The 15,173-nt window shown below is 33.1% G+C and overlaps 1 protein-coding gene across 2 annotated transcripts in view; it reads left to right on the top strand.

Annotated features, from left to right (window-relative positions):
- Positions 1 to 14,363, top strand: part of LOC126815670 (dyslexia-associated protein KIAA0319-like protein) — a 70,796-nt gene extending 56,433 nt beyond the window's left edge. The window contains exons 17-25 of one of the 2 annotated variants that reach the window (XM_050541537.2): positions 141 to 292; positions 649 to 787; positions 1,062 to 1,132; positions 5,940 to 6,043; positions 6,493 to 6,638; positions 8,815 to 8,937; positions 9,854 to 9,950; positions 10,309 to 10,424; positions 11,822 to 14,363. In XM_050541537.2, coding sequence (XP_050397494.1) covers positions 141 to 292; positions 649 to 787; positions 1,062 to 1,132; positions 5,940 to 6,043; positions 6,493 to 6,638; positions 8,815 to 8,937; positions 9,854 to 9,950; positions 10,309 to 10,424; positions 11,822 to 11,976 — 1,103 coding nt within the window. In that variant the 3' untranslated portion in view covers positions 11,977 to 14,363. Of the gene's footprint in view, positions 1 to 140; positions 293 to 648; positions 788 to 1,061; positions 1,133 to 5,939; positions 6,044 to 6,492; positions 6,639 to 8,814; positions 8,938 to 9,853; positions 9,955 to 10,308; positions 10,425 to 11,821 lie in introns of those variants that run through there. The other variant, XM_050541552.2, reaches the window with a different exon arrangement.
- The last annotated feature ends 810 nt before the right edge of the window (positions 14,364 to 15,173 follow it).

The raw sequence follows: 15,173 nt of genomic DNA, 5'->3' as shown, positions 1-15,173 counted from the left end.
GGCAAGGTAATAACCCATCCTCTAAAGGAAATGTAGTAAGACTGTGTTAACCTTAACTCTTGGAAGATGGCAAAATATATATGATGATTTAGTATTTCTTAAACTTAACCTTGTATTATTATTTTTTTACCATTACCTAGATGCCAATTTAGCTCCAATAGCAAAAGCTGGTGGAGATAAAGTTGTTTATTTACCACTATCTTTTATCAATCTGGATGGTAGAGAATCAACTGATGATCATGGCATTGTCCAGTACCATTGGAAAAGAGATCTCCGTAGCTTAGCAACAGGGGTAAGACAGAATACTGTTATACTTTATCTTGTTTTATATTATTATAAATTCCTAACTACCTTTAGATATATTTCCCCTACAATTGATATTCCCAAATATATAAACATGAATATACCCTAATATATCATCATTGATATAGACAAATATATAACCATCAGTATAACCTATAATTAATATTCACAAATATTTAACTATCGACATACCCATAAATATAGCCATCGTTATACCCTAATATATCATCATCGATATACCCTGATATATCATCATCGATATACCCAAATATATAATAAAGATTGATATGTCCAAATATATATAATCGTCAAGTATTGTTTATTACAATATTTTATATATTATAGGATATAATAAATGGTTCTGATAGTCAGGCTGTATTACAGTTAGTCAATCTAGTAGCTGGACGTTATATATTCTCTTTAACTGTAGTAGATAGTGAAGGTCTGTCTAACTCAGATTCAGCTTCAGTTATTGTCAAAGAAGGTTTGTAATATATTTGTAATGTTCTTGTAATTTTCATAGTGTGGGGAGAAGAGAAAAAGGGGCAATATCACTTTCCCCAAGACAACAGGATGATAATACATGGACCTTGAATAGACATCCAATCAAATGCTACAATTATCATTTTTTGAAAAGATATCACAGAACTTTCTGTAATGCCTTTAGACCGAGATGAAGTAAACAACAGAAAATAATATGGAACAAAGTTTTGCACAAATTTTTTTATGATTTATTTATCAATGTATTTTATTTTCAGATCCAAATAGATTGAATGCACTAGAAATGTTGTTAGATACTGATGTAAATGAATTTACAGAAGAAAATAAGGTAAGATATAGTTTTAATTTATATAGATTTCCAATATGTTAGGGATAAGGAATGTATGTCTTATACTTTTCTTGTTAAAAAAAAAAGATTCCTGTTGAAACAGCACATAGGATGACAGAAAACTTCACTCCTCGAATCATACTATTCCGGCTTTTGAGATCTTTTGCCATCATTGGAATGTTTCAGTTGGGTGTTGAAAATAGATGATGTGGCAGATTTCTCAAATCATCGCAGAGATTTCTTGAATGCTGATATAAATGAACTGCTTTTACGTAAGCTAGTACAGGGATTTTTGAATAGACAAGTCTAGTGTTATTTTGAATAATAATAATATAATAGTAATAGTCTATTTATATTGCGTAATATCCATGCATGAGCATTAGGGCTGCAACGATTCATCGATGAATCGATGAACCGCGATAGTTTAAAAATACACGATGCACGATACAATCAATGTCCGTATCGCGATTCGTTATCCAAAATTTAAAAAAAAATAGACTGACATTCTGTCGTTTAAATATCCTAACGAGGAATGCCTAAATAAGTCTATGAGTAAAATAACTTTTTTTACTTTCAGCGAGTACGTGTTAACTCGCTTTCGGCACGTGAATAATTCGAGACTTTCAGCTATTTCGTCAAGAATAAAACAAAATATCAGTCTGGATAAGCAAGTCAGGCATGAAATTAGGTTACTTGCAAATTACACACTTGAATAATATGCGGAAAAAACATACAACATATTATTATAAATACGTCAGTAATATGCGATTTGTAATAAGACTACTGTGCAAGAATGGTGATAGGTGCATACAATGATCAGCACAATTATCTTTTCTATATTTTCAATGTATAATAATATTTTGACATTCAAATTTCGTATTGTTATTTTCTTTGCCATTCTCTCATCTACGACTGACCTGACAACGAGAAAGCTTTCCATTGGCTGAAATTGTTGTAGCAATACGAGCAAGCCATTGAATTGATTCAGCAACAGAATATTTTTAATAATGATGCATTCGTCAACAAATTCAGGTCGTACGGGCGACAAAAATAATGTAGAAATTGAAAATCCCTCTGCCAAGTATAAGTCACAAGTATGGGAGTTTTTTGGATTTCCCGTAAATTATGACAAGAATGGAATTCGTTCAGTGGACCGAGAAAACTGCATCGCGATATTAATCGTATCGTGGGGTAAGAATCGTGATGCGCATCGTATCGTGGCCTGGTGTATCGTTGCAGCCCTAATGAGCATGCTCAAAGCGCAGTCCAAAAATGATCACAACTGTCACAAAGTGAATGCCTTCTTAAACAAAAAGGTTTTTAAGTCTGGATCTAAACACAGCAATATCTGGAGAGTTCTTTATTTCCAGTTGTAGATCATTTCACTCTGTTGGGGCTGAGTAGGAAAAGTTCTTTGATCAAAAGGGGCTGTTTTAGGCTTAGGCACTACAAGGAGTTTCTTATCTACTGATCTTAAGGTCCTTACAGGAGTATAGGATTGTAAGAGATCACTCACGTATTTTGGGGCAGTACCATTTAATCATCGAAATGTATAACAGAGTATTTTAAATTTGATTCTGTAACTAACAGGAAGAAAATGAAGTTCTTTGAGAATTGGTGTTATGTGACTGTAACGAGGAGCAAGAGATATTATTCTAGCTGCTGTGTTCTGGATCTTTTGGAGTCGCGAAACAAGAGAAGTAGGAGCACCAGCCAGTAAACTATTGCAGTTATCTATCCTGGAAAGAATCAACGAGGACACCAGTATCTTAGTAGAATCAGCATTAAGATATTTCCTGATGCACACAATGTTCCGTAGAATGAGATAGCACACTTTAGATATATGGTTGATGTGGGTTTCCATATTAAGATTGCTATCAAACATCACTCCAAGATTTCTTATACTATTTGAAATTGGAATAGAGAAGTTGCCAACATGGACATTGGTTATACCGCATAGATCACGTCTAGATTCAGGACCAAGAAGTAAAGCTTCAGTTTTCTCATCATTAAGTTTTAATTTATTTGCTGTCATCCACAATTTAATTTGTTCATAACACTTTGAGAGTTGGGAATTGGTTAAGCAGCTGACATTGGTGTAGGCTTGAATATAGACATAATTTGAGAATGGTCATGGTCATGGTCACTAATAAGTGAACCCAAGTCTTTGGTGTATAGGCTAAACAGTACCGGCCCCGATACAGATCCTTGGGGAACACCACAGGTTAAATCAACAGGAGTAGAGACACATTCGTGAACTGCAACACTTTGACTTCTGTCTGTTAAATATGACCAGAACCAATTCAATGCATTACCAGCAAGTCCATAGTCACCTTTCAGCCTCGAAAGAAGGTTATTGTGGTTGATGGTATCAAATGCTGCACTCAAGTCAAGTGGTACCAAAAGAACAACATTGCCACCGTCAATACCAGTACGTATATCGTTTGACACACGAAGAAGAGCAGATTCTGTTGAATGGAATGGCCGATAAGCAGACTGATAAGGCTCGAAAAGATTATGTAGTAACAGATGTACTGAAAGACGAAGACAAACTGCATGTTCTAAAACTTTGGAAATAAATGGAAGGTTTGATACTGGGCGGTAGTTTTTTTAATTCCTCAGAATTAAGACCTGGTTTCTTCAGCAAGGGTTTAACGAAAGCTGTTTTGAATATTGTTGGCATTTTCGCTTCACTTATACTCAGGTTAATTAATTGTGTAATAACGGGCAGAAAGAAGTCGAGATGATCAAAAATCAGTGTTGTTGGGACAGGATCAAGCTTACAGGTTGTTGTTTTTGACCTTTTTAGAATAGGCAATACCTCAGCCTCAGTAAGCTTTCAAACTCAAATAAGGGGGGAGGGAGGATGGGAGTACTTGATGATACAAACTCAATGTCGTCAAATTGTCTTTGGATGCTATGTATCTTTTCTGTAAAGTAATTTGAGAAAGCCTCTGCTATTGCTTGATATCCATCAAGATCAGGAAGAGTTGTGTCTCAGTCTGTTTTACCCATAAGTCGAAAGTCCAATAGAGAGCATTGGAGTTCTTCAAAGATTCACCGATCTTGGTATTCATGTAGCTCTGTTTAGCTGTTCTGATTTCCTTGACAATACGGGTTCGAGCGTCTGCATATGCTTGACGATGAACCTTCAGAGAGGATTTTCTCCATCTTCGTTCAGCTCGACGCCTTTCAGATTTAAGCAATCGCACATCATCAGTGTACACCCATGGCGTATCAGGTCTGAACTGAATCTTCTTGGTTTTTGTTGGAGCATGCTTATCCAGAAGAACCCTCAATGTACTATTATAGTTGAGAGCAAATTCGTCAAGCGTAGATGGTGGATGAAGAAAAAGGTTTGATGTCATTAAATCATGACAGAAAGCCTCACTGTTCATGCGTCTCAGATTTTTGAATTTGATTTCTGTCAACGGTTTGAGGGGCGGTCGGATATTAAGAAGGCATGACACCAGAAAGTGGTCCGAGATTTGTAGATCTGACACAGTGACATCTTCCACAGTACTGTCAGCAACATTTTAAACCACCCAATCCAGAATATGACCTTTCTTGTGGGTTGGCAAACTAACATGTTGAATAAGATTGTTTGTGAGTATCTGAGTCTGTAACTTGGCTGTATAAGGATTGTTTTGAACGTCAAAATGAAAATTGAAATCACCAAGTATAATTGGTCTGGCTTTTGAAGTAAGAACATATTCAAGTAAATTGGAAAATTCATCATGAAACATTGCCGTCTTCAATTGATTTTTCTTTGATATTGGAGGCCGATATACAACAATTATTCTTGTTGCAGTTTGTGCACTTGTCAGTAAACATTCTAAATATTCAAATGATTTAACTTCTTTGAGTTTTGGAGAATAGAATTTTAGTGAAAGATGTTCTCGATAAATTACGGCTATGCCACCGCCTCTAGACACACGGGGTTTATGTTCAAATTTGTAACCATTCGGTGTCATTGTAGCAATTTTTGATTCATCACCTTGCGGTTTGAGCCAGGTTTCAGTCAAGACAAGCATGTCAATGTTTTGATGTATAATAGTCTCCTCAATGTCAAGTCCTTTATTACATGCAGATTGAATATTCAAAAGACATAGTTTTAGCAGGGGGTGAATTATCTTTGTTAAAGATACATTTGGTAAATAAATTTTTTGTCGACTTGGATAAAATACTATCAGGACAGGGTGATTTATTTTCATTCTTTTTTAAATGTTGATCAAAATTTACAATGGCTTTTTCTGAGTTAATGAATGATCTGAACTTTACTCCACTTCTTATTTCCCTTTTTGTTCTACGGTGAACACTCAATCCCAACTCCAATAGTATGTTAAATAAGTGAGATGAAATTCTGTTGTCAACATGGTTTAATCTGAGTAGGTATTCACTACTATAGCTCACTGACATTGAAATTGATAGACCCTTTGGTTGTAACACTGTTCACAATATGTTGAACTTAAACATAAAGTAAATAAACAAAATGGTCCAACTACTGCTAATTCCTATATCAAATTCTCCCAAAATAACACATTTGGTGTAACACCACAGTTATACAGGTGCATGCAACTTTTTATAAAAAACATTCACTCTATACACAGATAAATCACTTTTTTGGCAGAGCTCTTCAGTGCAGCTTCTGAGCGCAAGAGATTATATTTATCTTCATCAGTTTCTGATCAATGCTTTCTGAGTTATTGTTCTTATTAATATTCTTGTTTTCTATAGAAGAATCATAGTGTGCTTGAACATCTCACCTACTTTGTCATTATCTGGCAACCTATCTTTGTTATTTCAGGAACGTATTGCCAGTCAGTTAAAATTATTAATACATCAAAATAAAGCTGATGGAGAAACTATTGTTGATATACAACATATTGGTAAAGATATGTCTACTGGACAGTGAGTGACTACATTTATTTATTGACCTCCAGAGATACTTCACAACCAGGGAGTACAACCCATAAATGCAAACCACAAAAAAGGGAGCATTTTTCAAACATTGTATTATTCTATTGTCTTTCATGGTTGACTGCATGTTTACAAGAAATCTCCATCTTAGTACATTGAAGATAATTATTTGTAGAAATGAGGCAATCGATAGTGCTCAAAATAAAAGTGTTTGAAAAATATATAGGAATGTTGGAATGACTGCATTAAATACAATGCTGACTGGTTAATCGAATGCCTGGCTTCATAAGGTCAAAAGCCGCTGTTATGTCCTCTGATTCGACCTTCAACTACAACCGGTCAGATCTTCATGTAGTTGAGGCCATCAAAAGTATAAAAAAACGAAACGAAATATAGATCATATTGTACTAATGTTTATTTACTTGCTTTTTATTTTCCAGTTTACATATACAGTTTTTGGTGAAGACAAAGTATAAAGAAAGTGAAAAGGTTGCTAATGGTGTAAAGATATTATCTATATTAAAACATAAACTACAACAAGAAAATGATATATTAGATTTTAAAGTTATCTCTATAGACACTGTTGGTATGTATACAATACTTAATATCATTTTGTCTCTGTAGTAGAAATAGTAATGAACACTTAAAATATCCGGTATCTCCTCTATACATTCCATCCATGTGTTGATTTGTTTTGTGCATCTATGGCAAGGTTTGGGGGCATTTGTGTGGAACTTTTCACCACAAGAGTTTTCACCACAAGAACTTTTCACCACAAGAGTTTTCACCACAAGAACTTTTCACCACAAGATACTGGGTTTCTGAAAATAAATACATTCCCCAAGACTTTCGACTTAGAATAATTTTGATAGAGTGTTTTGGGTCTGTGGTGTTTTTCACCACAAGAGTTCCACAAGATATTGGACTTAGAAAAAATATCTTGTAGAACTCTTGTGGTGAAAAATACAACAGACCCAAAACACTCTATCAAAATTATTGTAAGTCGTAAATTTTGGGGAATGTGGTACCACACAGGCACATAGGGAGGTCTGAAAAGAAGGGCACATATGGAGGTATGAGAAGAAATTTTTGAAAAAATTGATATTTTTTCAAAGTCCAATATCTTGTGGAACTCTTGTGGTGAAAAACACCACAGACCCAAAACACTCTATCAAAATTATTTTAAGTCGGTATGAGAAGACATTTTTGAAAAAAAAAGGATATTTTTTCTAAGTCCAATATCTTGTGGGACTCTTGTGGTGAAAAACACCACAGACCCAAAACACTCTATCAAAATTATTTTAAGTTGGTATGAGAAGAAATTTTTGAAAAAAAAGGATATTTTTTCTAAGTCCAATATCTTGTGGAACTCTTGTGGTGAAAAACACCACAGACCCAAAACACTCTATCAAAATTATTCTAAGTCGAAAATTTTGTGGAATGTGGTACCACACAGGCACATAGGAGGTATGAGAAGAAATTTTTGAAAAAATTGATATTTTTTCTAAGTCCAATATCTTGTGGAACTCTTGTGGTGAAAAACACCACAGACCCAAAACACTCTATCAAAATTATTCTAAGTCGAAATCTTGTGGAATATGGTACCACACAGGCATATAGGGAGGTCTGAGAAGAAATTTTTGGAAAAAAAAAAAGATTTTTTTTTTAAGTTCAATATCTTGTGGAACTCTGATGTTGAAAAACACCACAGATTAATATATTTTGTAGAATATATTTTCCCCGCATCTTACAAGATGATAGGATAAACTATTATTGTTCCAGCGAAATAAAAAGAAAATGTTTTATAAATATTTCATTGTCCACTTTTCCAACCTCTGAATGGTGAAAAACACCACAGATTAATATATTTTGTAGAATATATTTTCCCCGCATCTTACAAGATGATAGGATAAACTATTATTGTTCCAGCGAAATAAAAAGAAAATGTTTTATAAATATTTCATTGTCCACTTTTCCAAACGCCCCCAAACCTTTACATGTCTAGTTTTGTGAGGTGACAAGTGTCTGTTCAAAATATTAAAATTAATTTGCATGTTCAGAAGCAAACTGCGACTCATATTTTAAAAAAAGATTTGTTTACATAGTGTTTGACCTATTCCTTGAATAGAATTGTGATAAATATTATACTGGTGGTATATGTCCCTGTTCTTTAGATCTCTTTTATAGGCAGATACCCAGTAAAATCTGGGACTGTTCTTTCAACTTGTTACAAATGACCAGAAAAGCTTTTCTTCAAAACATGGTAATAAAAACAATGTCAGATTGTTTTGGAAAAATTGGAAAAAGTATTGCGGAAAGAGAGAGAGAAATGGGGTTTAACGTCCACTCAACACAAACTAGGTCATTTCGGGACTAACATATGGTTCAATTTTATTTCCATAATTCACTTGCGCGTAGGGGTCTTTAGCAGTGGGAGGAAACCAGAGGACCCGGAGAAAACACACGAGGTTGGACAGGCGCCCCTACTCCTTGTCACATACAACCGGGGAATCGAAACCCTGCCAATTGACTCAATGACAGACTTTATGATAGAGTGTGCACATGCTAACCATTCAGCCATCCAACCCCCCAAAAAGTAATGCAGAAGAAATCAAGAATTAATGACAATAAGAGATATAAGCTTATCAAAAGATTTTGATTTAAGAAATAAGAAAGGGTTTGGGCAAAATTGCAGCCAAAATGTGTTTAACAGGGTTTTTTTTAAAATAAACTCTATATGTACATATATTTTCTATTTTCAGTTTGTCAAAATAATTGTTCTGGCCATGGTCATTGTGATATAAAGACAAAACTGTGTGTTTGTGAAGCTTTCTGGATGGAGAATATTTTTACCTCGACATTCTTTCTACAGGAGAGTAACTGTGGTATGAAAAATTGCCTTTCATAAAAGAGTGCCCATTAAGCTCTCTCTACACTAGAACCTGAGTAACATTTAGATTTATATGGTGTTTAGTTTTTAGACCATATAAATCAAAATGGTAGTGTACATTTCTATAAGCAACCAAAGAAACTGTATGGCCGATAACAAAACTAAACTGTGTTTCTCAAAATATACGGTAGCACAAACTGGACTTTTTTTTTATGAATCTGGTTACTGAGTGGAGACTTGAATGTGGGTTTGCTAGTGAGTGGAGCCGGGAGTATTGATATCTCTGAGCTAGCAGAGCATGATGTTTGGGGTTAGTCTCCGTGCTTCAAACCCTCGGACTACCTCAACCCCATGGGGAGACCCCACCCCACCCCCTGCCGTTTGGACGTTCAGGCATCCCTGAATCTATTAACTGAAATTGGGGTATTATATTCTAGATAATAAGAACAGTTTCATCATATATAAATGTTATTCAGTTCCTTGTGCTATAATTCATCAGCCATAAAAATTAATTGTGTTTTTATATTACTTGCTAGTTCCTACAAATATTGAGAAAAACTTTTGTCTCAGCAGTAATCTTGTAATTATGACACTGGACCGGAATATCTTCTGTTAGAATTCATATCACATTCAGGATATTTATAGCCTGGTTCCCACTTGATAGTTAAATGTGTCTTATTCTTTGAAAGGGTACAAGATACATGTACTGATTTCCTGTGTACAAGTTGGTAGTTTAAAGGTCCCTTATTTAGTAGTTGGAATGACTGTCTGGGCAAAATACAGTATGTTACCGTAGAAATAAGAGACCAAGCGAGGAGTATTATGAACTCTGAACATATGAAGATTTTTTTTTGTGTTGCTTTAAAGACTTTACGCTATTGGAATAATAGTCTGTTTGTTTTTTATTACAGAGTGGAGTATATTATATGTAGTTATAGTCTGTTTTGTAATAGTCATATCAATAGCTGGGGGAACTTGGGTTATAATTTGTTTATGTAGATCTAAAAAGTAAGTATATACAATTCAAAAAGAGATATACATTGAATGACAAGTGATGTCAGATTCACTTTGACAGGTATAAATAGTCTAGGTTATTGTTGTGGATTTTGCGAGCGGTGCTAATATTCTATTCCCATATGTAGACTTTCTATAATGCCCTAATGCTACATTTTCTTATATTTATCTCATATATGTTAATTTAATGTACCTTTGTGATGCCGATGTTCGGTGCTTTGAGGTCACACCATATTTTCTAATAACTGCTATTAGGTGTGAAACTTTAAGATCTAGTTACAGAACAATTACTTATTCATAAAAGTACTTATATATTTTTAATTACATTGGTTGGTGTTTTGTATTTTTTCAGATGTAGTTTATTTCATTGTAAGTTAAAAACGCGGAAACGTCATCGTTATTCTTTATTAAATACACGAGAAGAAGATATACATGAAATGAAAGAGCATAAAGATTTACTTCCTAAAGGTAGGTCTGGTTGTTGTAACTTGAATATCAAGGCCAATTACTGTATGTTAAGGCATAGTTAATTATGATGTTTAAAGTTACAATTTCATATTTTTAAGTTATATTTTTAAAATGTATTAAAATAAAGCCTTAAAATAGATGGTATCTATAAACAGTCCTACCTTGTTAAAGAATAATCCTATTAATCCTATAATTCACTATTGCCAGTTGAGAAATTGGCAAAAATATAATTTTCAACTTAAAATCAAACGTTTGAAGATAGCTATTCCATGGTGGGGAATAGGAAAACAAGGGAGGTAATTGTGTTATTATTTCCGGTGTGAAGATTTTTAAGTGTGAGAAAGATAACCTATGATCGTATAATAGTGAGTTGACAACCTATTGAGCAAAAGACATAGAAATAATTATGTTTTGACTTTCTTAGAAACTATGAAATTGTAACTTTAACTATGGGTAGTCTACCTACAGTCTGCTGCTGGGTAATGGAACATGGTGAAATAGTATTAATTAGATATTATTTTTTTTTGGGGGGGGGGGGGGCCTGTTTAATCCCGTTTTGATTTGGTACGCAGCAGTTGATTCTTTTTCAAACAGTTTTAATTTGACACAGAATCTATGTTCTGCATACAACTGGAAGGTCGGCCACAAATTGATGATTAACCCTTCTAGTCTATTACATCATGATAGAAAATTACAAATCGAGAAGAGTTATCTCCTCTATGATGAGATTTCTAGTTGCACAACTGCTAGTCAGTGGTATAAGTAATCATAAGTTTGAGGTCACACATAGCCGATTTAATTTTTACAATTTGTTTATTTAAATCATGGTTTGATTACCTTATTGACATACACCGCTGTGGTTGTACAACTGCTAATCAGTGGCATTAATCTCTTGAACTTGCTCATAGCCACTTATATTACAATATTTATTCAAAAAATGACATATTCCTTTATTTATTTTTTTTTAAGACATATTTTATTCACTATAAATGAATGGGAAATTGGGGAAAAGACAAAATGCCTATGTCAGATCCCTATCCCTATTTACAATACAAATTAAATACTAATAATGAAAAGCAGTAGATTCACTATATACAATATATACAACCCGTACTTAGCTGAATGTTGTAAGAATAATAATAATAATAATTTAAAATCGTTTTGTTAAATTGAAATATGATTGAACTGTTATAAAAGATAAGGTTATTAATTTCGTTGTTGGAGTTATGTAGGTCGTAGAGAAGAGTTTTGCTGTTTTAATACTCATCAGGTAATGTAGAAATGGTTTTTCGTCGAAAAGCATTGAAGTTTGGACAGTGTACCAGTTATGTACCAAAATTGATTCAGCAGTTGTCATAGTAATCATTTTATAATATTCTCCTATTTTTTTATTGCAGGAAAAATACAAAACAGTAGTGTTATGATGTCTGAATCAGATTTTTCCAGTGAAGAAGAAACACTTTTTGTAAATAGTAAAAAAACTAACGGTCATGCTCTGAAACCTTTAAACGGTTTTACGAAAAATCATTATAAATCCAAATTACGGACATAGCATATTGTGATGATGTCAGTGATGTGTGAGTGATGTTTTGTAAATTTGAGCAATATGACAGCAAAAAACAAAACAAAAGGTACTATGAAAATTATACAAAATATATATTTGCATATTGTTTACAAAATGTTATCCAATGTTGAATTTATTGTTATTCTGTGACTACTGTGGGCATTTTGTGTAAATACACAATTTTTTATTCCCTTGCTCAAAAATTGTATAACGTCAAATGTAAAATTCGGAAACTTATATTGGTTGTCTTGTTCGTAACTCTGCTTCCGATATATAGTGTTGTGTTCTGAAACCCCAAAATTTATTTCCAAGTGTTAAAATCGAGATGTAGATCACCAATTTAGACATGACAAAACAAAAATGTGGCTTTGCCAACAAAAAGGTATAAAATGGATTGATTTGTGATATCAAATTTGGGTGTGTGTTAATAATGTTCTGTGAACGTGAATTGAACATGATCTCTTTTCTCATGTGAACAGTTGTTTTAGTGAACATTTTATTGAAATGTTCATAAAAGAGCTGTGAAATATTGTTTAAAGTATTGATTTATAATATGAATATTTAAAAATCTGTGCTATTTGATCTATTGCGAAAAATGTTGATTGATATCTTGTCGGTTCATCCAGTTGGAATATTAAAAAGTTTGTGTGAAGACATCCAGCATTGTTAATTTGTGATTATCTGTGATTTGAGTGAACAGGTACTGTGAACAGCACATATCATTGAAGAATTACATTAAAGTCAATGTAAACTGTTTGCAGACATTAAGAAATATATAATATCCACCATTTTTGAAAATGGCGCTCATGAAAAAAAAGTATTAATATTTTCTAAATATTTTATTATAACCAACTTTTTAGTTATACTATATGAAATTGATTTACTACTGAATGTTTGTTCTTTGATTTTCAATAATAGTTTGGTGGTTGTGAGCGATACTTCCATTTTTAAATTTTGAGGGGTTTTACTGATAACATCAATACCTGTTTGGACCCTAGACAGGTTTTTCTAATGAACTGAAAAAATAATATATTAGACTACTAACTAACTGCCATGCACTAGAAAGATAAACAACAAAAATCAACACAACATTAGATAATCTGTGATGTAGTGAATATTATTAAATGAAAAACAACAAATGCCGCTGACTGTAAGCCTATACTATCTTAATACTAGTGTGTGGAGGGGTAGGTGGACGAATGGTTTTATGCATGCACTTTAGATCATAAGGTCTGTCATTGATTCATGTGGCATACTTTCGATACCAAACTCTAACATCTTAGGGTTTTATCGAGGTCCTCTGGTTTCCTGCCACTGCTAAAGACCCCTATTTGGGCAAGCGAATTATAGAAATAAAATTGTACTATATGTTAGTCCCGAAATGACCTTTTTTGTGTTGAGTGGACGTTAAGCCCTGCACTTTCTACCTTTTATGTGAACAATATTTTAACCAAGCCCAATAATTCAGATACATGTACTGATATTAAAAATATCCAAAAGTAAACACTAAAGAAAGTCATATATGTGCCAGATAAAGCCTAAGTCTGATAATGTTTGTAACAGATGCCTTATTTATAGGATTGTTACAGTATTGTTTAGTAAATATACTTGTATCTGTTTATCAGTTGGTCATGATATAGATATTTCACTAAATGAGATTACACTTTTTAACAGTCAAAAACCAGAGATTATTTTTGTATTGTTAAAGTTACTATATTTTTTATGTTTATTTGCTTTAGTGTAGGAACATGTACACATTAACAATAAGACAGTGCTTTGATGTATATGTAGTATATTTTATTTTCTTTGTTGATATTATGTTTTGTTAGCAGACTAAAGCTAGGAGTCCATGTGTTTTGTAGTATATTATGTACTAAATTGTTGAAACTTGTTTCCATGTGTTTGTAATCGGTGAATAACATTATGTACTTTATTGTTGAGACTTAATTGTTTCCATGTGTTTGTAATCGGTGAATAACATTATGTACTTTATTGTTGAGACTTGTTTCCATGTGTTTGTAATCGGTGAATAACACTATGTACTAAATTGTTGAGACTTGTTTCCATGTGTTTGTAATCAGTGAATAACACTATGTACTGAAATCTTGAGACTTGTTTCCATGTGTTTGTAATTGGTGAATAACACTATGTAGAGACTTGTTTCCATGTGTTCATCATCCATATATATCACTTTGTACGCGTAATGTGTATACGCTTATCCTGGAAATCTCTCAACATCATTCCAGTATGCAATATGCCACTATACAATTATTGCCCACCTGTGTAGGAAGTATGTATATCTCAAACAACAATAGAGTCAGAGTATATATGTAACATGGGCTATACAGGTGTTTATAGATCTAAATAAGTTAATGATGTGTAGGAAGTATGTATATCTCAAACAACAATAGAGTCAGAGTATATATGTAACATGGGCTATACAGGTGTTTATAGATCTAAATAAGTTAATGATGCGTTATGTTGGAGTTAAACCTGCCTATTACACGTGCAGGTCTTTATTTTGACCTCAAATGTTATATTAACTATTAATTAGACATTTATTCACAAGATAAGCCCATAATAAACTTTCTAGACCATCAGATGGTTGTGATTTTGAATGGATTGAAACATGATCACCATTTAATAATTTAATTTAAAAATGTATATTCAAGACTTTGTTTATAACCCTAACAGCAGTAGCAATGAAAATCAAGACTACATAGTTCTTCAAACAGCCATAACATCGCTCAGAATGAATTAATTTGACTGAAATTTGAAATATATTCCTTTCTTCATTATCTATTTTTAAACTTTTATAGCAAGAACTGTTGGCTGTTTACCTAAATCTTACATAATGTAACTTTAATTCGAAATAGCTAGAACCTACACTCATTTCATTTATTTGAATACACATATTTAAGGTGGCATTAATTTCAGGTCACATGATATTCTTGTTTTAGTTTTAGTTTTCTGATTCAGGTAACATTCATTCAGGATTATATACCACAATTTGAAGGCATTATTACAGTCTACCCGGACTGTTTTAGAAAATGTTTGACATGGTGTTGGACATTATAAAAATCTATATGAGAGAGTCATCCATTACTATTAAAACCCAGGGGTATTATATGAACATTTTCTTTTGCTCAGCTCAAGTTTTATATAAAGGCTTGTTGGTAGTGAAC

The sequence above is a fragment of the Patella vulgata genome, chromosome 1 (genome assembly GCF_932274485.2).
Source record: "Patella vulgata chromosome 1, xgPatVulg1.2, whole genome shotgun sequence".
Classification (NCBI taxonomy): Eukaryota; Metazoa; Mollusca; class Gastropoda; family Patellidae; genus Patella; species Patella vulgata.
Note: the sequence above shows the minus strand (reverse complement) of the source record. Positions and strands in the feature narration are given on the sequence as shown.